Source organism: Hippichthys cyanospilos, chromosome 14 (genome assembly GCF_059441005.1).
Source record: "Hippichthys cyanospilos isolate Australia breed blue-spotted pipefish chromosome 14, RoL_Hcya_1.0, whole genome shotgun sequence".
NCBI classification, from domain to species: Eukaryota; Metazoa; Chordata; class Actinopteri; order Syngnathiformes; family Syngnathidae; genus Hippichthys; species Hippichthys cyanospilos.
The window spans coordinates 16,733,576-16,757,147 of NC_142382.1; the positions used below are offsets into that span (position 1 = coordinate 16,733,576).

Sequence of the window (23,572 nt, forward strand, 5' to 3'; positions counted from 1 at the left end):
TAGACAAGCAGTTTCCCAACTTTTTGCAGAGTGGGCCAGATTTTGTGATGTGAAAATGCATGTGGGGTTGACCTGCCAGTGGCTTTCATGGCATTTGTTCCCAGTAGTAGTAGTTTGCAAGTTTTGTCTAATAGTAAGGATGTAACATGATAATGGCAATATCATATTAAAATTGTCACCAAGTTAAGTTATTTGCCCACTTCAGACAAACACAGCATGAATATGCTTTGCACTGCTAAGCCAATAGGAACGTATAACAATAAAATGACTGACCAAGCATATTTCTTGGTCCCTGCTGTTATGTGCAGCATGACGTTATTGTGCTCGTTGTTAATGTTGAGAATATATTATATCAATAATATTATGTTTTTTTTTTTTTTTTTACTATATAGTAAAGCATGCTAATTACAGTATTGTGAGGTTCATATTGTGAGACTATTACATTGTAACGAACGGCTAACAATACATCCCTATCAGATAATGCTTCTTGATGTTAAATTCCTTGAAAACAGTCTTTTAGTAAACAAGGCAAACACAGTTTTCATATTTCTGCTAAAAATAAAAAACAAAAAAAATCCAAATAGCACTTGTCCCGCAAGCGACGGCCCTCTCCGGCAACATTTTTTTCTTCAATACATCTCCATTTCAGAAAAGGGCTATAAAGCACCAACGAGGGTCATGCAGACCCCCAACACGATAAAAGAAAATATGAAGAGTTCCTAATACCAGCCAGTGTTTGTACCAATCCATGAGCTCCAGCTAAACAGCTGGGGATGATGAAGAATTTAACATTTCATTGTGACAATGACCCAGCACACATCTAAATCAGTGAAAGTATGACCTCACAAATGATTAAGGTTTCAGAATGGTCCAACCAGAGGGCTGCACAAAGAAAATTCTTCTTACTAATGGACGGATTTGGAGCGTTTTGCAAAGAAGAATAGGCAAATACATCAATGTGATAGACTCTAGTCTCCAGCCAGAAAGACTGTGTGCTTTAATACTGTATGAATCAGGGTGTGGCCAGAGCGTGTGCATAATCACAGAATCATGTCGTTGTCGATTTTCCAGGTTTTGATTTTTCTCCTTAAAAGATTTCAGTTTGGTTTTCAATTATTTACAAGGAAGAATATAGGTCACATAGGTATCAAAGCTTTTGAAATGACTAAACGATGTGAGAAATGTTGACAAAGACCAGGCATTTGAAAAGAATCAGAACTCATTTATTGGGCATCATGCTCGGACTTTTATCGCAGTAGGATGAGCTACACTAGTATTGCAGTATAGTTGTTTAATAGCTATTGTGTTTAACGGCCATTTGTATTCACACCCAAATACATCGTAACTTGCCAAAGATCCAGTCTAGGGTTATGCCTGCCTTTTTCCCTGTCAGCTGGCAGGTAAACAGCATAGAACATTATCTACGGATACTGCATATAATTGAATTCGAAAAAGGAAAAGTCAAGTGCCAAAATATTAGCATTTTTCTAGTTACCATGTTGAGCTTGGACTCAGGGAACAAAAGCCTACTTAAATACAAAGAAGCTAATCATGATTACAAGGCTTGGAGAACTAGCCAAAATAATTTAGTGCAGTGGTTCACAAATGGGTGTATGTGTGCCCCAAGGGAGTATGTTTAGGCACTCCAGGGAAGATGTCATATTTTAAAATGGATTTAAGTGGAATCCTTACAAAAGTCTTTTGAAATAATCACAAATTTTCGTAAATGTTTCATAAATGTTTCACAGATTGTGTCGCTTTAAAAAAAATTTGAGAAATAGAGATTTTTTAAGGCAAGATTTAGCTAGTTAATGACGTAATCAGTGCAACTGAGTGAAAGAAGAATTACGGGTAATTGGGTCACACTGATTTTGCCACCCCAATGTGGCCTAATACTCGCAACTGTCTAATTCTGTCTGAGAGACAGAGAGAGGGAATTACATAGTTGTGGGTATTAGGCCAGACTGAGGTGGCAAAATGAGTGTTGTGTTATGTCTTGTTGTGTTCCGTCCGTCTGTCTGTCTCTCTCTCTCTCTCTCTCTCTCTCTGTGTGTGTGTCTATATATATATATATATATATATATATATATATATATATATATATATATATATATATATATATATATATATATATATATATATATATATATATATATATATATATATATATATATATATATATACAAAAACACACACACACACATTTTCAAATGTATTGTCCCCATCAACATGATTTTCAACGTTTGTATGACGAATTTTAAAAAGGTTGCACAATTGAATGAGCTATTTTCCTGATTTCCGAGCAAAGTGCTTTAGTGACACCCTGTGGAGAGTTGATGCATGGTTGAGAATGAGCTCTTCCTAGTTACAAAGAAAACTAGTTTTTAAGAAAAGCAATTGTTGTCATCACACATCATATGAATCATTCTATTCTCTATGATCTAAAGGAATATCGTATGGTAAAATTATGCAAGGTACATCAAAATATGTTATACAATCTGTTATTTTAACAAGCAACCCAAACCCTGATGTTTCGTTTTCAATCCAAATAAATATCATCCATCCACCCATTAATTTTTGGAGAGGCCTTTATCCTCACAAGGATTGCAGGCTTGCTGGTGCCTATCCCAGATGACTTTGGGCAGTAGGCGGAGTACACCCTGAACTGGTTGCCAGCCAATTGTAGGGCACACAGAGACAAACAACCATTTCCGCACCCAACCACACATAAGGACAATTTAGTATGTCCAATTCACCTGCGATACATGTTTCTGGAATCTGGGAGGAAGCCGGAGTGCCCCGAGAGAACCGTCGCAGGCTCGGGAGAACATGCACACACCACATAGGCCGGAAGGCCGGAGCAAGGTGGTTTTGAACTTGGGTCCCTTTAACTGTTAGGTGGACATCCTATAGCCGCCCAATAAATATCATAATTCCCCAAATATAGACGCACCTAATATCGGAAGCAGAGTAATTAATTTAAAAAGATAACAATAACATGCAAATATTGTAAATGTGTTTTATGATAATAATGATAATAATAATAATAATAATAATAATAATAATAATATATAATCAAAGCTCTACTAATCTGTAATTATTGTAATTCGCCTAATATAAAAACACACCTGTGTATAGGGTCAAATTCTGGTATTTCCTATGTTACCATGTATAGGACGCACTATCAGTTTGGTGACAATGTAAAAACGATAGAAAAACTGAATAAATCTCATATTTTTTAAATCCTTCATATTTTCTTGTGTTCATATCCGTAATTATATATTTGTTGCGGGTTATGTGTATTTCAGATTTCCCACATTGTGGGTGGTCAGTGAATGCCTCACAAGTGTAACATTGAAGGCACTCAAAGCAGTTCTTTTTCCTTTTCCTCGTGAGTTAATTTTGCCGTAAATACGGAAGTTGTGCAGCATCCGTGTTCCGCCAAGTTTAAGATTGTGTGTATATATGCCAAATAAACACAATTGATAAACGAGGCAAATGAAATACTTTTCCATGCTATCTAACCGCTGCACACCGCTCCAATCCATGCCACTATTAATTGAATCAATTGGAGACACCATAACCTTAACACGAGCCTCTCCGTTTTAGTACTATTTCTGTGTGTGAACAATGATGGACTTTGACTTTAGTTCAGCCTGCTCGCTTCTTTTATTGAAAATAATGCCGTAACAACCTCAACTAGCAGAAGCTGTTGTTAGCTGTAACAGGCACTGGCTGCTAACAGGCAACTGACATCCGCCCTCTTGCTTGTCCCATTACGGTAATTATCAGGAGAATACGGACAATTTAAAAATGTGCATCTATGTGCATGCTTTAAAACTCGGCTTATGTGGCTGACAGATCAATCTTCCGCAAAGGGTGTTGAGAAAAAAAAAAATCATTTTTTTTAGTTATTTTTAAAACTTTAAAGGATGCACCTATACTTTTGGCCTTTATTTCTTGGGGGACAAAAGTGCGTCTTATATTTGGGGAATTACGGTAAACAAATGGGGGAAATAAATGGTAATGACCAGTGTGAGGGATGAAAATATTTACTTGATTTACCATAATATAAATAGAAGCCTTTTGTGTGATGGATTGCCCAAACAGTTTTATGATGCAAATTTCAATTCTGAAGAGTTGGGATGAGCCTTTTTCTGTGTTTTACAACAGTTACAAAATACTAGTTTAATTTTTCATAGACTGCAATTTGTATTACAAAGAAGTGGACCGGAAAAATGTGCCCTATGAAATACTGTGTAGTCATGTTTAAGTGCCCGCGGAAGATACAAGTTGCTCCAGTGAAGATGTCAGACTTTTAATCATAATAAAACAAAACTATTAGTGGCTTGATAGGTACAAAACCATGTACTGTATTGCATTCGTTATATTTGTATTGTATTAAATAATGATCCCTGGTGACTAAAAAAATCCTACAGGTGAAATTTAGTCATGACTTTACGATCCTCCTGCCATTGTATGTTACCAGTGAAAGTGACGATGTTTGCGCTAATGATAAGATGATTTGCACCCACGCAACTGACAAGCTATTCCAGATTGTACCCATTATAAATACCTCAAAACTGTAAGTGAATACAATGCAGATAAAATACAGTATAAGAAGGGCTAAAGCTCTCCGCCAATCTGGGCTTTATAGCAGACTGGCCTAACAGAAGCCTCTTCTCAGCATGGCATACTTGAAAGCCTGCAAAGAGTTGCAAAAACACTTAAGGGACTCCCACACTGTTAGAGAGATGTCATAGTCTGATAAAACTACAGGAACTTGGCCTCAATTAGAGTGAGTAGCCGAAAACGAGTACGACTTATCACCTCATGCTGTGAGTCTCAGCTACCGAACAATACAAAAAGTCCAGATATATCCTGGATAAAAGAAAAAAAAAAACATTTCAAGAGTTATCTTGTCAAGGACCTCAACTTCAAATTAAACAGCTCAGAGACAACTGAAAGTACTGGAGCACTCAGAAGAAGAACTGATTGGAAATCTCAGGACACGTCTGAAAATTGCTGTCCATCGACATTCTCCGATCATTCACAACTGAGAGAAGAGTAAAAAGGAAAGAAGAAATAATAACGAAAAAAAATTATGGCAAAAAACCTCCCCAAACTGTCAAAACAATTCAAGTCTGTAATACCCTAGGAATATAAAGGTCCTCAAAAGTAGTGAGCAAACAAAAAAAACATTGCAAAAGTTTTCCCCCACCAACATTCCAAAACCATGAATGTAACATTTAGCGAATGTTCTGAGTTGTTCTACTGTTTGAACGTGGATTTGACTGCTTTTTTAGTTTGTGCCCTGCCATTTGCTGGCAGCCAGTTCAGAGTGTACCCTGCCTCTCACCCAATTAGTATGCAACCCTAATGAGGACATTTGGTACAGAAAATGGATGGATGCCTTTGCCTTTAGGGGGAACATCTACGTTGGGGAAAAAAAAAAGTAACTGAAATTATTTCATCAAAAGTCATACCACATTGAAAATCATTTAAAATAATCTAAATGCAGGTTGCTGGCATAGTTTCCCCATATTCACATGACTGTTCTGAATGAATGGTGTTTAAAAAAGAATAGGTCTATAAACATATGGACTCCTGATGTAGCAAAATAGAAAACAGAAAAGATGTAGCTTACTTTAAAAGCCGGATTCGCTCCCAGCTCTAAAAGACAAGTGACGGCTGATGTACACAGGTTAGATGCAGCGATGTGCAGGGCGGTGCCAAAGTCAAAGTCACTGCAGGTTGCGTCCACATCTGAGAAAAACAGAAATGAGAAAAAACTTATTAGTATTTGCTTAGCTTAGTTTAAAATTAGTGTACGCTTATAACACAAAGTACCTTATATGTTTCAAAGGTTTGCCACTGTGTGTAATATTTTGAGTTATTCATTAAAAAACACACTATAAATTTCAATGACCTGCAAATAGATGTGTTCCATGATATCAACATTATTTTCTTTTTAAATATACCGGTAATTGTAGATCTAGCATGTACCATAATTTCCCAAATAAAGCACGCCCCTGGGTATAGCATGCACCCATAATTTTAGGGTCAAATTCTGTTTTTTTTGTTTTTTTTTTTAATGTTACCATGTATGAGGCGCACCAACAGTTTGGCAACATCGTGAATATTATAGCATCAGAGAATAAATCTCTTCTTTGGGAATGCTTCATATTTTCTTGTGTTCACATCCGTAAGTTATATATTTGTTGCGCATTAAGTGTGTTCATTTCCCACATTGGGAGCTGTCCGTGAATGCCTCGCCAGTGTCATGTTGAATGCGCTCGAAGCAGTTGTTTTTCCTGTGACGCGGCTCAAGTTTGATTTGCCACAAAAACCCGTTGCGCATGATCCGTGTTCCGCCGTGTTTATGATTGTGTGTGGGTATATATATCGATGCCAAAAGACCACAATTAACAAATGAGTCAAAGCGAATACTTTTCCACATTCTCTAAAAATGCACTCTTAATTGAATCAGCATGTGACATCATAACTTTTACATGGTCCTCTCTGTTTTAGTACTATTCCTGTGTGTGACCAAGGATGGACTCGAACGTTGGTTCAGTCTTCTCATTACTTTTATTGAAAATAATGCCATAAGAACCCCAGCTAACATGAGCTGCTGTTAGCTGCAACAGGCACTGGCTGCTAACTGCAAACTGAAGTCCACCCTCTAGCTCATCCAGTTATGTTAATCATTGTAAATAATAATACGGCCAATATAAAAATGCGCTTCTGTGCTTCAAACCTGGCTTATGTGGCTGACAGATTGAGCTACCTCGAATGGTTTTGAATAAAAAAAAAAAATAATAATAATAATATTTATGTTACTATCTATATGACGCACCCATGCTTTTGGCCTTTATTTTTTGAAAAAAAAAAAAAGGGTGTGATATTTACTGTAATTTATAAGCCTTAAAATGATTTTACATACAGTAATCCCTCGTTTTCCGCAGTTAATGGGGACCGGAACCCCCCCACAATATGTAAATAATCACGAAGTAGTGTCACCCCCCCTCCTTGAGGAGGTGTCCTACAAGACACGTGATTGTCTAACATTGGCTTATAAAGAATTGCTCTACGTACAATACAACACAACACTTGGCTTACCTCCTGGCTGAGAGGCCTCTAATACCACACGAATAAGCTGGGGCACATCAAAATATGCAGCGTAATGCAGAGCCCTCATGTTTGTCCAGCGGGAGCGAAGGTTTGGATCAGCTCCCAGTGCAAGAAGGTGACGGGCAAAACCTGCAGCTGTATCTGCATCACCTAAAGAAAAGAACAATTATATGACTGACTAAGATCTTTGTAGTAATATTTAAAAACTTTTGTTTCCACATCATGATGGGTTATGTTCACTTTAAGTCAAGTATGCATGATAAAAAGCCACACTTAATTTTCATTGATATATGGTGCAAAGTCAATACTAACCAATGCCTGGGGCCCCAGCCTTACAGCAGTAGTGCAGAAGGCTCATGTCTGTCAAACCATCTCGATCGTTTACACCACAACCTCTGTTAAGGATCTGTGCAAAAATACAGAACAGATGGATTGATAAGAATGAACTCTGACGCAGGGATGGAGTTGGTGCTGGTCTCTTTGGGACCTAATGAAACCTTTGACACAATTGATTTTAATACACTATTGAAAAAGCTAGAGACTTAAATAGAAGAACAGTCCTAAAATGGTGCAGGTTCTACTTAGAGGACAGGAGTTTCTACATTTGTGATTACTTGGAAGTTTTGAATCTGATGGATTGAGCATGATACAGGAGTCCCTCAAGGGTCAATCCTCAGACCCTTCATGTTCAGTCTGGATAGGTTACCCTTGGGTCAAATGCTTCAGCTAGAGTATATTTATATATTTGTCCAAATGAGCACAGTTCAATTGACGCAAAATACCAAATGGGCAGACCAAAACTTCCTTCAGATAAACCAAAACAAAACAGGTAATTACAGTATTTAAAGAAACAAAGAAAGGAGGTGTTAATAAACACTTGAAGTTGTTATTTTTAAAACTGAAGGCCAAGTCTGGAATCTTACGGTCCTGATAAGACTCGGCCATTGATTTTCATCAGTCCTGTCATATCACTCATCCCTTAAGGTATATAAATAAAGTTCCTTCACCTTGCCTTACTAGTTGGGTTGCATTGTATACTGGTACAGTACATCAAAAAAATCCAATATTTAACACTTGATGTTTCACTTGTGGCACAAGTTTGGTGCAGATGTTATGTAGTGCAAAATTTTGCTCTAAAAGAAACTTGTTCAAGTAGCACTCCTACTACTAATAGTACACCAAAGGTGTCCTACTCATGTGCACAAATGTCATACAGTAGTTTCAAGTAATAAATTCACCTCATTGCCAAGCAGATCAACATTTTTTTGAACTTGGGGAACCCATTGCCTAAGAACAGCAAACAGTTCCGGTATGGTGGTACTGGGCTCTCGCAGAACCTCTCTGCACTGCGGCTCACTGGGGTCAAAAAAGGAGAATTCTGCCCATAGTATGTGAAAGAACAAAAACACATATGTTAAAAATCATTTTGGCTGAATCCATATTTTTCCCAATTGTTTCTTGAAAAAAAGTATTCAGATAAAAGATGTATTTACTATACTCTTACGACCTATACCACAGAAATGAACAATTAATGTCTTTCACATTATGATATCAAAAGCAGGCGTGCTCAAAGTGTCAAGCAAGTATTGGTAAATCGGATGGGATCATGCAACATGAAAAAATAGATTCCCACTCAGGCGCAAACTAACTGCAGATGGACATACTGTACTTTATTTACTTTATGTAAAAGGTTATATACTGTATTTTCCGCACTATAAGGCGGATTGGATTATAAGGCGCACCCTTAATTAATGACATATTTTAAAACTTTTTCCATATATAAGGCGCACCGGATTATAAGGCGCACCCTCAATTAATGACATATTTTAAAACTTCTTCAATCACAATATAGGAATACTCAAAGTAATTACAATAATAACTCAAATAATGACTCTAAACTCTCAATAGCATAATAACTCAATGTCAATATGACCAACCTTGTTCAACTGTAAACACACAAAAGAAACAGGTAAAGCTTACTTTATCAGTTCATTCCCCATCTACAGATCCCAATCTCAATATTGATCCATTTATAAGGCGCACCTGATTATGAGGCGCACCATCAGCTTTTTAAAAAAAATTAAGGCTTTTAGGTGCACCCTATAGTGTGGAAAATACAGTACGTTAATTTTGCCACAAAGACTTTTATAATTATTATTATGATTAAGAATACATGCTTTCTAAATTATTTTTACCTATGCATTTATGATATAAGAGATAGTGAAAGTTATACTCTCCCTTCTAATGTTGTTACGTTGTTCTCCCTATATTCTCAAAGATTAAAGCAATAAAATTAAGTTACAGCTGTTGGGTTGTGCCATGTTGATTACCTGCTATGAAGACATCTTGTGCAGTTTTGGGCAAATGTTGTAATCGCGAGGGGATGTTTTGGAGTCAATGTCTGTCGAAGGACTAAGCTAATATTCCGAAAGCCAAATAGCGTGCATTCTACCTGCTTGTTGCTCTAAGCTGTAGCACAAGGTAAAAACATGGTATAACATGAGAGTTTGGCTGATTGAAAAGTAGATCTTTGGACAAAATTTTGGACACAGTTGATGTAAAGATTACTATACTCTAAACACATTGAAAGAATGCCATGTTATTCTAGTGTCTGTGTGTGATTTTAGTTGTTCGTTTCCTGCATTTGCAAAGGAAAGATATTACATACTGTATTTGTGACATTTGGCATTGATTCTCAATTTTTTTTAATTTTAATTTCTCATTAAAATTAGAAAATGTCCTCTTTCTGTTGAAAAAGTAGCTTTGTCAGTTGTGTTTTTATCTGAGTAATTTGACTAAATAATGCCATTTTTTAATGTTATTATTCCTGTAAAATTACAAACTAACTTGCGAACACATAAAGTCCAAAGCAAGCAGATCATGTGACTGCATTCATGCATGTCCTCACCACAGTCATAAGGCATTGGTGCAGAGGCCACCTGGTGGATGATCGGCCGTTGATGTGAAGAAACTGTAGTAAGTGAGTCCAGGTTAGCATCTCCCTCCACGTGCTCTGAAATGTCCTCCTTTGTCATCTCCCTCTCAGGGCAAGTAGCTAGAACAATATAAGAAGACCTATTTTTAGAACTTAAGTGGGTCTAATCCCAAGAATGCAAAGAAAACATCATTGCTATAGTGGCATAGCTTCATTTACTCTCTCAAGTAATCCGCCACCTTCCGAAAAACATTGCAAATATCAGGTTGATTATATAAATACACATACATTTACAGAAAAACTATAACGCTGACAAGTTGTACAAAACCATGGCACAATCCTGGTCCCTTAGTTACAAAGTTACCTTTAAAGGATTGTCGTGCCTATGTTGGAAATGTGCAAAAATGTGACCGCTTTTATGAAAGACGTTCTAAGTGAGTGTGGAAAAACTACTTATCCTAAAAAACAAAGAGGTGGGAATGCAGAAAAAAATACATACAACACACACACAAGCCTTAGTCTGCGAAATAACACACTCACTGTCATTTTTGGCTGCACCCTCTTTCCCACTGAACTCCATAAAGGTATCCAGATCGAGCTATACTTTATCCAGAAGTGAGCGACTGTTCATAGTTGCTCCGTTGAAAATACTAAGTGTACAGCTCCATCCCTCCGATTAAAGACCACTAATCCTCTGACTGTCTGCTCTATTTACAACCTCTCTTTCAAGTGTCCTGCAGTGTGTTTTCCACTGATGGCCCATATCTGGACTATCCCTCTCACTTCCACCTGTATTGTACACTGTGACCCTGCTGCCAATTCATGTCACAGCTCAACCACAATGAAGAGAATGCGGCTGTGTAGTGTGACCGTGTTATTGCAATTAAACTGACAGTCTAGTGTAGTTTAGTGTAGTGTACAAAGGCGAAGGGGATTAGTAGTCCACAATACACGGGTCTTGCCTATATTCTGATACTGTGACCACCTCTTTCCACAAGCAGCAGTGTTGGAAACGACTGACAGATGTGCAATGTCAAAACGTTTGCTTTCCAGGTGCCATCACTTCTCACGAGCTAAAAAAGATTCGAATTTGCCATTCTGACACCTTTTCACATGATAAAAAAAACAAACAAACATTAAGCCAATAGCTGCATCCCACTCTACTACTCTTATTTCTTCATATACAGTACATTACTCGGCCATCACACTTCAAGCCCTGAAGAAAGTAGACTTTTATTTTGTTTTTTGTTTTTTACTCGAATGCTTTCTCGTACAGGTCCTGTCAAAAGTCACACGTATGAGATCTTTAGCGGATGCGTGGACGTTGACAGTAGCGGGCTAATTTGATGTAGGATGCTGGGTAAACCTTGAATTACGGCAGAGGTATCACATCACCTCTTATGTTATTTAAGTAAAGAAAGGACAAGTCGTCACTAAACCCATATTGTATTTTAGGCCAATCTATTTAAACATAACTAACAAACGTTAAGTAATGAGTCTCGATCTCATTCTATATCGCAGCTGGTGTCGTCTCGCTGTAGTATTGCGCCAAATGACCAGACACATATAAAACAAACAAGTCTTAGTTTTTACACACGAAAATAAATAAAATAAAATAAAATAAAATAATAATAAATACATTTAGGCTTTACCTTAACAGGGTGGCTAAGCTCACGGGAAATAGACTATTCTCATCCCAACTGTTTGATACACATTGAAGGAACATCCGGGTTTTGTGGTCAGGCTTCAAAATAAAAGTTTACATTTGGACTTCAAAACTGTTTAACCGTATAATACAGGAAGCAATTGGCTCACGGGGCAGTATTTTTTTAAAAAAAAATAACTTCCCTAATGTCAAGTTTTTGTCAAAACATCGGTATTCATTTTGACTTACAACTATTGCACATGTAGATCCGTTTTGCTCTTTTTTTTTTTTTTTTTAATCAAACACTAATCAATTTGGTATAGTTTGTTAAATATTTACCAAGTCAATTCAAATGCAAATAGTTAATCAAGGTGTTTCCAAACTCGGTCCTCCAGGGCCGGTGTCCTGCATGTTTTCCATATTTCTTTTCCAGACACACCTGACGCAAATGATCAGGATCGTTATCGGGCTTCTGCTGAAGAGCTGATCATTTGAATCAGGTGTGTCGGGGAAAGACAACTGGAAAACATGCAGGATACCTGGCCGTTGAGGACCGAGTTTGGACAGGAGTGTTATAAACAAAGCGGACGAGCCCACTCTCCGTTTCCGTGGAAACCGAAACACACGGAAGTAGCGGCAGTGATTTGATCCGCCGGTCATCTGACCTGAATTTACAGCGGGCCTACTGCTGTGTATAAACTTATAAATTAGTCATTTCGGTTTACCCTTTTCCGAAATGGACTTCACCAATCTTCGACGCGCGTCATCTGCCGGCTACCGTTTACCCGAACGAGCTCAAGCACGCAGGCCGATAACAAAGCAAGCACCCTCGGCCAAAAGTTTGCAGAGGGGAAAAGATGCGATCGTGCCCTCAACGCGGGATGCAGACGCGAGTGATCCAGTCAAACAAGACCAAGCGTGGAAAGAAATTGTGTGGAGTGAAAGAAGAGCCCTGCTGGAATGGTGAGCTAACTATCGTCCATCGAGCTATTGCGATCGTATAAAAAGCGCCGCTTGACCATAGAAATACATCCATAGGGAAAAGAATTGGAGTTTCCTGCGGAATTACGATCAGTTGGTAAGTGTGGTAAATGCTTCTTGCTTCGAACTTAACATACAGTACCAGAAAAATGTTTGGAAACGCCCTCTAATTCGTGTTTTGTTTTTTTTATTTTTATTTGTTTTTCCCACAACATTTAAAAAAAAACTCTTGAACATTATGAAATATTGCTGCACTTTTTGGCAAAAGTTCATACAAAACAAACTGTTTTATGATTCTATTTATTCAAAGTAGACATTTTTTTTCCAATATACTTGCACATTTTTGTATTTTTCACTGCGCTTTAGGATAAAGATGATACTGAGAGGAAACATTGATAACTCTCCTTTCACAGCTGTGCATTTATAAGAAATGAAAACTTCAATGTTATGACTTCTTTATATGAGACTATAATGATTTTAAAGGTGTTTCCAAATATGTTTTTGTTAATGTATGTGATATTGAAGAATATGTTTCATAAAATTCAACTAACTAGAGTAAAAAGAAAGATATGGATTTTCTTGGGATGCCTTGTTAAAAATTAAATGAAAAATTAAATTGTACCCACATTTAATCAATACAATGTCATTTCATTTATTCAAGTTACACAACATTTTTCTTTTTAAAATTATCTTAGTATGCTCAACCCGTTAATCAAAGAAACCATTCATTATTTGGATTTAATAAATACAAAATCAAGTTGTAAGAACTCTTTTGGAAATGACTAATGACAGTAGTAGTGAATCATGTTGCCTCACGTTTGTCATTCCTTGATATTATTTATTATCACGACTCATGTAAAAAGTACAGCGTTGTGTTGGCTGCCAACTTGAGACTTTGGAGTTTTGACTACAAATGTGTGTGTTCTTGGTTTTTTTTTGTTTTTTTAAGTGTTTATCTGCTGCATGTTTTGCAGGGAGAGCTGAAGACTGTCGAGCCTTTGCCTGACAATTCATCGTTCTTCTCGGCTTGTGCCCCAAACACAACAAACCAAATATTTGGAAGTCGATTGTCAACGCCACTGGGACGCGAACTGATTAGACTTGACAGACTTTTATCTGCTTCTGGAAGCCATCGCAAATGCAAACAGGATCCAGAGATGATGTCATGCTAGATGTGACTTCATATTCTCTCTTCTTCAAGTCATGACTTCACCAAGAAGCAACGACGCACCATATAAGGACAATAACATGTTGTCCTCATATGGTGCTCTGTTGAGTTTTGCTAGCAATTCAGCATGCAATAACTGCTTTATTGGTCATCAGAAGATAATTTACATACATACCCCCCCCCCCCAAAAAAAAAACCTCTCCATTGCCAATTCTGTTCACATTCTATTTATCCAACTAGTTTATCAACAAAATAAATATTGTTCTTATTGATTTCTCTATTGCCATTCAAGTATTCCTTCTGAATGTATGCCAATTGTTGTACTACGTTTGACATGAATGTATTTAGGAATCCAAGGCTTTCAAATGATAATTGTTACTTGGTTTCAAACTTGTGCGCTGGTGTTCATACCTTCTTCCAGAAAGATGGCGGACAGTGTGCTGGTATGTTTAGCTGCCATCCACTTGTTTGACTTTTAGTTTTTTTTAAGTTTTGCCCTACAACATCTCTCCTCCTTGTGAGGATGAGCGGCTACAATAATGCAAGGATGGGTAATAATTATAATAATCATTTAAAAAATATGAGATTATTATTATTATTATTATTATCATCATAGGGCCAATTCAATGAATGAATCTTTTGAAAGATTGTTTTAAATTAATGGATAAATGGATAAATTAATGGAATGATTCTATCTGCTTGAAAGAACTGCTTTGCCCAACACTACTAAATGGGAGTGAAGAATCCAATTATTATTTTTGCATGCATATAGGTCACTCGTCAACGTACGCTACAGCTGCTTGTTTACTTTCAAACTGATCTTGTAATATGTCAAAGATGTATATGTTCTGTTTATATGTAGTATTTTTTCCTTATGTGCAAAGCCTTAAACTCTTTGTTACAGCTACATATATAAGATGATTCTTTGCATTATCATTATCACCATCAATATTATGAATAGATTCACTATCTTACCTTAGCAAAGCATTACTGTAACACTAATTTAGCATGGTTTAAATTCCATTGTACGTGATAATATTACTGTACTGCAGATTCCTCTTGAAAATTCAGTATACGGAAGTGAGGGCGCGTTGGTGACTGCTAAATCGACATAAAGGAAGCAAGTGAAATGGGACTTCAAAACAAAATCAAAAGCTTCGTAACTTCAGTCAGAAAGCAGCGGAAATCCGAATTATTTTATTTTATTTTGCAATGTCATAACGGAAATGATGCTTTCCGAAACTAATTACAGCGCGTCTACCTGAATTGTCTGGTTGATGCATACGTCAAATTTTGGAATTGTAAATTTTCGTTAAATAAAATGCAGTCTGATTCTTTGTTACACTTCGCCAATGTTTCTACATTGGTGGTGTGCATGGTGCTGAAATTTCCGCAAATCTTCATACTGTTGCGAGCTAAATCCACTACTGGAGTCAGCCTCCAAAGTCTTGTGCTCGAACTCATCGGGTAAGTAACGATTGTACCAGTTGAAACATTTCTGCGCATTAGTGTTTGGTTTTCAAGGCTTTCCCTACATATTTCCATTGCGTCGTTCGGCGATGTTCCTGAAGCAGCGCTCGTTTTTATTTGTAATTAGCGCTTGTTTTTTCCAGATATTTTTCCATTGATATTTACGTATAAACGTTGATCGAAACTGTCCATCCTTTCTACGCGAGACAGGGTACACCCTGCATTGGTCGCCAGACACATGTAGAAAACACACATCCAACCATTTGCGACTGCATCCTCACCGGAAGGCAAAATCCTGCTATGCATTTTTTTTTTTTTTGGGGGGGGGGGGGGGGGGGGGGGTTGTGCTGTTGCGTGGCTATTAATCCCATATTTTTTTTTTTTTCTACATGGCGGCAAAGAAGGAGTGGGGTTAGGCGGGGGTAGGGTAGGACAGCTGGTTTCCGTCAGCTATTTTATATTCCGAAACAGAAACATTACTGTATTCTTTGGTCTAAAAAGGGAACTAAACTCATCATTGAAGAATGCGTTGCGTGTGCAGGTACTTCCCTGCAACCACAACAACAAAAAAGTCCACCAGGGACCAACTGTAAAAAAGTAGTTAACAGTAGTGAAAGTTGACTTATATTACCTTTTTCCTTTATTGTTAAAAGGATACAGCTTTAGGTATACTTTTTAAATTTTTATAGCTAATAAACGTATTTATAGTCGGCATGGTCAGTGGAGGGTACGAAAGGTTTTCTCTTTCCTAAGGGGTGTTTTGCAAAAAGTCATAGAGAAGCACTGGTTTAGAACCATTGAATAATTGTTTTAACCATTTTTTTGTAGATTTAAGTAAACTGCAGTTGATAAAAAAAAAAAGATGCATATTTAAATATAACATAGACTTGATGTTCAAAGTTTAAGTTCTCTTAAAACGACTGCACTAGAATAGTTGAGAATGAACTAATCTCAGATATTAGGGGTCTCTGTTTATATAAGCATTGTAGGCCTGCAGTGTTAAGGGTACCCAAATTTGTACATGCGTTGTAATGCTTTTAGTGAGTGACTAAAGTCTAACCAAACACTAGTAAAGTCATATTTACAGGCCACAAACATACTCTAAAACAGTCAAATTAAACAACCGTGATCACAACCAGAACGGTCAAGAGGTTTGCTTTCAGATGCGCTGTTTTCTTGCTGTTCTCTGCAAAGTGCAGCAGTGAAGTACTTTATTGTGTGCTGCTCATAACCTCAAAATGCTTTAGTTTGTACCGTCTCAACCAACGAAGTCCTGTATTTTTTTTTTTTTAACTTATTTTTGAAATACCAGCGAGATTGCTTTCAGGGGGTGCACAATGTCTTGGGGTTTCCTCCAGGTTTTTTTTTTTTTTTTTTTATTTAGCTGTAGGGTTGGGCTTTCCGCGGAACATTGGTGCTACAAACACTGACAACATTTTAAAGCATTTAAGTCCTCGACAATCAACAAAATTTGATGGAGTAATGTTGAGCTGAACAATTTTCGAAAAAAAAAAAAGTGATTTTTCTGCAAAATGTTGTAATTTTGATACAGCTATTCTTTTTATATATTACAAGCTTCAGTGCAATAATCACAATGTACATGCAAAATGTTTAGAAACATGACAGAAAACCATCAACACATTAATAGCTTTTGCTCGAATAATTCATGGATGCTAAAAAGGTTTTAAGAGCAATGCGGCCCTTTTTAATGGTTTCAAAAAAATGCCAAAACGTATTATTCTATGTGCCGTCATGTATAAATATGCAACTATGTGAGATAGTATATTTTATTTTTTGCATGAGATTGTTTTTAGCAGATACTGAAGCTGTAGCGAAATGGCCTGAAAGTTATATCATGATGTGGTAACAGAGCCTTTTGGTTTTAACAGTAATGGTGAAAAAAAAAAAAAGTACAGTTACTGTATAAGGTTTAATCATTTATCATTTAAGTACATCGATATGTATACTGCCGCAATATTTGTCTTAAATATGTAAAGTTTACATACTTTTCACAAAAAAAAAAAAAAAAAAACTCAGCTACCCACATACACATGCATGAAAATTCTGTGAAAATTTTGTTTATGCTGAGGCGGTGATTTTAAGTCAGGGAATGAGTCATGCTGATAGGGTGCTATCGTTTCTCAGAATGCTCCGTTTCCTTTAGAGCCAAACGCCTCGGATGTGGTAAGTGAGAGCCTGCTGTCGCCGTGCATGCTGCAGTGTCAAAAAATGTCAACATTTAACACTAGGCAATACAGAGTGAAAATTACAATCATCCTGACCGAGCCGAATCATCATTTGATTTCTACTGAGATTTATCAAATAAAAAGTTGACTTGAACAGCGTGTAAATAGATTGATCAATAAACACCATTCCATCAGTTGACTTTGGCTTTTTATGCGACTTTATGAGTTATGTGGTTATATAAAAACTTCTCTTTTTTTGCATGTTTACCCTCTTAATGATTAAGATCAAAAAACATAAAACAATTTTGAATATCAGACAAAATTACCCAAATAAATTTCAAATGGAATTTTGGACTGGTTTATTCATGGAGGGAAAACTATTCAAAGCTGGATAGTCTCTAAGGCTAGTAACTGTTTGGACCATTCAACTCGAATCATATGAATCATATATTTTATGTCAGATGTATCATCATCCGTGCAGAATTTATTTTAATTTAGGAACACGAGGATTTTTCCTCCATCTTCCCTAATGTTTACAGTTTATGATGTGAACATAACTAGCATACATTAAAGCGTACTTATCGTAATGGTTAAAGAGTTTCGCACAATTTTGTAATAGACCGAATTGTAAACTATCCATGCAATGAAATTTTATTTGTTAATTGTTTTATTTGCTTCCCTATGTGATCGACCCAAGCTTGTGTTAATGTTGACTATTTGTCAGCAAGACAGCTAAACTGGATCCATATTGTTTTCGTTTTCATTTTGAATTCTTGTCCATTGTTAAATGATTGTACAGTGGTACTTCTTCTTACCAAATTAATTCATTCTGGGAGAAATTTCGTAGCTTGAATCTTTCATAAGTAGAGCCGATTTTTACATGTAAATAGCCTCCATTCCAATCCCCCAAAAATGTTCCTAATCTTTAAACGAATATTACTCAATAACGAAAATACATCAAAAACAGTAACAAATACATATTAGAAGTACAATTGGTGTATAATAATCAAAAAATATCATGTAAAAAAAATAAAATTAAAAAAACGAAAACAATATTGACATTATGAATGCAGTTCACTAGTCTGCCTTGAGATGCTGGTGTGTTGGTGAGGGAGAGAGAGACCTACTTTAGGATGTTTAATTTGTACAGGTTTGTATTTATTTATTTATTTTTTTTACATTTCCAGTGATCCAGGAATCATTTACAAGTCCACAGGAGCAATAATGTTTATTTTTTGGATTATTTTGATCATGTAAATTTATTTATGTTTAGTTTGGGTTCATGCGAAGTGCCTCCTGTGTCAGTGCTAAAGTGCTAACGATATGGTACAACAGTAAAGTTAGACATGACAGCCCAAACTGGTATGTTACATACTGTGTGTATGTTTTTATGTGAATATGTACAATGTTAGTCGTTGCTAATGTCAATTTTATGTTTGTTACTTCTATGATGTAAATCGTTGGTTGGTAGTGTAGATGAAATGAGTAAAGTGGAAAAGAAAAAAAGAGAATGAAGAAAAATGGTGTACCACAGTAAACATCAATACAAAAAAACGATTGCCTTGTTTGTGGGCAACCCGGCATAGTAAGAAATGATAAAAATTGCATCACAAACAGTGACAAATATGGTAGAATCACGGATTGTGTATTAAATTACAGTCATGTTGGCGTGAGCGCTGGTGTCCTGTGTCTCATATTATATGTCAACAATGTTGAATCTTGAATTTTTTCAGACAATATTTTTCCGCCTAGGCTTTTCTTAAGCTGAATTTTTCGTAACAAGAGGCATTCGTAAGTAGAGGTACCACTGTATTGAAATGTCAACACACATGTTGCTGCAGGTAGTACGCATTATCTCAAAATGCAGAGAGTTATATGTGGGACACCTTTCAAGCACTACCCCAGCTAATGACATTCTGTTGATTTTTTTTTTTTTTCTATAAATCTCACATTGGATCTCATTAGCAGAGATTACCTATAGGCCTATGTTGCTTGTCTGTCATTCATCATTCGTCAGCGCCCATGGCCACCTTCCGTCCTTATCCGTTCAACATTTTTTCCGAGCCGAACCAAACCGTAATCGTTAGTTTATTCGACCTGTGTTTCCATAATCACTTTCTCACCACCAGAGGTGGGCATTTTTACAAATTTTTGCCGGCCCCTCATTTGTTGTTAAAGCGGGCTAACGGAATGCCTACTTCTGCTTATTAGATTGTGCAGGTGTACAGTATCCAATCAAATGCTTGGAAACACACTCTAATTCCAAGTCTTTTTAAAATTTTCCTGAATTGTACATTAATACTTAAGTCACTGACACATCCTGAAGAAATATTAATGGAAAGATATGGTGAATGAAAAAGGTGAATCAAACATTTTTTTATTTCATAATTTAGATTTTGATAAGAGTAGAAAAGAGCCTTGCACATTTATTCAATGAGAATTATGACGTGAATAATGGCCTTTATGTCATTTCCTGACAGCTCTGCATTTTCAAGCATTAAGCCTATGAATTTCTTCACCTCTTAATGTATCTGAGAGCATTAGAATTTGAAGATGTTTCCAAACATTTGACTGGTGCCGTACCTCATATCTGATTAACAGAATGATCATCACACTAGATTACTTGCTATCATATGCTCTTAGGCCACACATTGACCATTTGCATAGCATGAGTGTTTTCCTCATTCATTCTGAAGCAGCTCAGTGGAAACATTTCATTCCTAATTTACTTCACAGGTACATTGTGTTTGTTACATACCAGATGTATTATGACTACCCAGCTCCAACTTACCTGGAATATCCAATTCTCATTGCTCAAGGTGAGATTTGTTAAATTCCTCTTCAAAACTGTGAGAACACTTAGGTCACTTCTGATGAGATGCCGCACAAGATTCCGCAAGAATGAGATGAGATTTTCACCCCCCAAAATGCATTATGGAATGCCTAATTTAAATGTTCTAGTTTTCCAATTGTTTTCTTTTTATTGAGCAGTCATTGAGTATTTTAGCAATCTAGCTCTAAAATGCAAATGAGTGCGGAGAATCGGTTTTGTTATTGGCATTTTTTTCAACATGCTGCAAGAGGATTGACGAGGAGATAGAAGAGGACATCCTGGTGTTAAATAGGAGAAGCTTGTTGGCGTGTCAGAGGACAAAAATGGGAAAACCAGGTCCAGAGAGTAAAAACCCTGCCACATTTAACCCAAATTTCCATCTCTGGTCTAAAAAAGTACCGTCATTTTAATAACACACACCATGTGTTATAATTAGACAGCCATGATCTATGTAACCACTAAAGTCAGGGGAAGAATTGTGATTTTATATTGATTGAATTTATAATTGACTTTGTGTAAAATTCACCCAAATTGAAGTTAAAGAGGGGGGGGGGGGGCTAGCTTGACTTGTACTCGGAGAAATATGGTAATCAGACTGCTTCATCAGTCTTTCTTTTTATTTAAGTTGATCATTTCACAGCGTTTTCGGCATGCTTAACTGTCCTGCAGAGCCTTTACGACAAGAGCATACTCTTGTGTGCTCCATTGTACTTCTGGCACAACAAGCCAAAAACAGCCAATCGGAAATCTTGCAGCATTCTGATCTTGTGACATCTCCTTATGCTACTATTTGTAAAGTTTAAAAATTAAAATGAAGATTTTGTCTCCTCAGATGTGGTTCTTCTGCTCTTGATTCTTCGTTACAGCGGTCGACTGCAGGACGGCCTCATTTACACTGTTGTGTATCCTTCTGCCACACAGTTGTCTCTTTTGATGTTGTCGCGTTCCAAAAAATAAAAATGAGTCGTGTCTTGAACCTTAATGTCATACATTCAGCTTTGTTGTGGGTTGGCGTCTCCTCACAGTGGAAAAATGGATCATCGATTTTGCAATGGTACACATCGATGACTTTGATCATTTGTCAGCCGTAACGGGATGAATGTTGAATTTTGTCGTAGGATGTCAAACGGTCCTTGGGTTAGCACTTTTGGATCTTTAAAATAGGTGACAGCTCGTTCAAAGATGCATTTTCACAGATAAGCCAGTAACTAAAGATTTACTTTTTTGATGGACCTATCGAGACATTTGTAAGCCAACAAAAAGTAACATTCCATAATATGCACAATTTAAATTGTAACCATTAGAGACGTATACAAACCTCATTAAATGATAAATTGATCGACTTTTTTTTTTTTTAAATCCTCTGTTAGTCGAAGTAGGATCCTCACAAAGGTACGTACATAAATAAATAATATTATGCAAATGTATACATGAAGTTTAGGCTTTCTGCTTCATGCTCTCTGAAAAACAATAAAAGATAGAAATATAAACGCTTTACTGCAACATTTAATGATTGGATCAAAGCCTTGTCAACTACAAGTCCCACAATGCAAATCAAGAACTTTGCATGGTGGTAGTCCAGGCAAAGCCATTCAACGTAGTCATTGTTAGCACCTCCCGGTGGTTTTGGCGTCCCAACACATAAATTTTGACTGCACCCTGTTTGTGCGTTGTTGTTGAAAGGATTAATACAAAAATTGTGAATGCATAATTAAACATAAGGTTTTCCGTCTGTCCAAAATTGACAATAGTTCCACATTTTAATGGCAGTAAATGAGCCTGACATGGGCTAAATTTGACATCTGCAGGGTATACCTATCGACCTCCCGTTTACTAGCATTTAGAAGGGACGGCATATTCAAAGTTTACATGTTTTGACAATGTACGCAAAATTATAGCCTCCTAGTGTTTTTGTTTGCATACTTTTCCTTTGATATCACGCATCAAAAACAGCCCGAGTTGGGTCAAAATCTCCCTCAGGGGTTAAACAACTGAGTGAAAACTGGAGATATAGTTTAATAATCAATGCTATAATAAGTGTGTAGGATGTTTTGCTACAGGTTGGACCTAGAAATTGTTATTTACTCCAAGCAAATGTAGGTGTGGGTGCGGAGGGGAGTGATCAAACAGAAAAAGTGTACTAAATGTAGATTGTGTTTGAAAATGTGTAATTTCTTTCATTTTTACAAATTGTGAATTGCATTTGGTTTGACCTCTTTTCAGAGCCTGTGCACGTTGATCAGTGCAGCTAGTAAGTTTGCACAACTGCAATGTCTGTGGAGGTCAAAAGATGCTGGCCAGGTGAGCGCCCTAACTTGGGCGTTGGCCACCTACACATGCGCAGGTAAGGCAAATCAATAGAAAGAGATTTTCCTCTTGATTGCCATTTTTTCAGGATTGAGCATTAGATGCCACCAATCACTGAATCTCTTTCCAGCACGCATCTACACCACCATAGCGACAACTGGAGACAAGCAAGGTAAAAATACGGGAGTGTATCCTAGATCATGGTCAGTGGTGGGATAACAAGCAATTACATCTGAAAAATGGAGGATAAATGATAAAAGTACACATGTATACAGAAATAAAATATGAAGACAGCATTCTTTTTTTTGCTCCTAATTTCCATGATTTAAAAAAAAAAAAAGAGCTTAAGCAACCTCTGTTGGTGCTCTGCATGTTGGTTTGAGAAGCTCTAAGACTAGCTGTGTTTTTGAGCGCAGTTCTGGTGCGGTTCCTTGCAACAACCTCGCTGAACCTGTGGGTGCTTCTCAGCGTGCTTTATTATCGAAGACACGGGCGCAGCTCCATCAAAGAAGACTGACACTTTAGATTGCAATGCTACTCTGTTACTGCAAGATCGAGGCTGGCGGATTTACAACTGTTAACTAAATAGATTTTTTTTTAAACCAGAAAAATGTGCTTGATTATTTTTTAAAGCATTCCAATGTCCAGAAAACACACCGATGTTTTATCACGCTGTGAAGTTTTGTAGTGGGAAAGGACAACCATGGCACCTTTTAATAAATGACCTTTTTAAAGTTCGTTCTTTTACAAACAGTATTTAAATAAACCCTTACTTTTACTCTTTTACCATGTGACGCTTCTTCTGTACACATCAATGTTGGGCAAGTCTGCATTTACAAAGATAACAATCGGGGTTGTGCAATATATTTGCAAGAATTATAATGACACATGTAATTGACAGATCACAAAGCTG

At 36.8% G+C, this 23,572-nt stretch overlaps 3 protein-coding genes across 7 annotated transcripts in view; 2 read left to right on the forward strand and 1 right to left on the reverse strand.

The window, feature by feature from the left end:
• Nucleotides 1-14,915, reverse strand: part of LOC148413164 (CAP-Gly domain-containing linker protein 4) — a 44,960-nt gene extending 30,045 nt beyond the window's left edge. For 2 of the 5 annotated variants that reach the window (XM_088432418.1, XM_088432413.1), the window contains exons 1-6: nucleotides 10,610-10,750; nucleotides 10,043-10,189; nucleotides 8,373-8,512; nucleotides 7,447-7,540; nucleotides 7,123-7,284; nucleotides 5,648-5,766 (exon numbers count right to left, since the gene is read on the reverse strand). In XM_088432418.1, the coding sequence (XP_088288544.1) occupies nucleotides 5,648-5,766; nucleotides 7,123-7,284; nucleotides 7,447-7,540; nucleotides 8,373-8,512; nucleotides 10,043-10,189; nucleotides 10,610-10,649 (702 nt within the window). In that variant the 5' untranslated portion in view covers nucleotides 10,650-10,750. Of the gene's footprint in view, nucleotides 1-5,647; nucleotides 5,767-7,122; nucleotides 7,285-7,446; nucleotides 7,541-8,372; nucleotides 8,513-10,042; nucleotides 10,190-10,609; nucleotides 10,751-11,721; nucleotides 11,769-11,963; nucleotides 12,045-14,838 lie in introns of those variants that run through there. The other 3 variants (XM_088432417.1, XM_088432414.1, XM_088432415.1) reach the window with 3 other exon arrangements.
• On the forward strand, nucleotides 12,235-15,026 carry cimip5 (ciliary microtubule inner protein 5). The gene is made up of 3 exons (XM_088432420.1): nucleotides 12,235-12,677; nucleotides 12,753-12,792; nucleotides 13,670-15,026. Exons 1-3 carry the CDS (start codon nucleotides 12,451-12,453, stop codon nucleotides 13,865-13,867), a joined length of 465 nt encoding a protein of 154 aa, XP_088288546.1. The 5' UTR covers nucleotides 12,235-12,450; the 3' UTR covers nucleotides 13,868-15,026.
• Nucleotides 15,027-15,102: 76 nt separating this feature from the next.
• slc66a3 (solute carrier family 66 member 3) lies at nucleotides 15,103-23,443 on the forward strand. The gene is made up of 7 exons (XM_088432419.1): nucleotides 15,103-15,330; nucleotides 20,256-20,338; nucleotides 21,185-21,254; nucleotides 21,349-21,406; nucleotides 22,576-22,696; nucleotides 22,790-22,831; nucleotides 23,076-23,443. Exons 1-7 carry the CDS (start codon nucleotides 15,185-15,187, stop codon nucleotides 23,174-23,176), a joined length of 621 nt encoding a protein of 206 aa, XP_088288545.1. The 5' UTR covers nucleotides 15,103-15,184; the 3' UTR covers nucleotides 23,177-23,443.
• The last annotated feature ends 129 nt before the right edge of the window (nucleotides 23,444-23,572 follow it).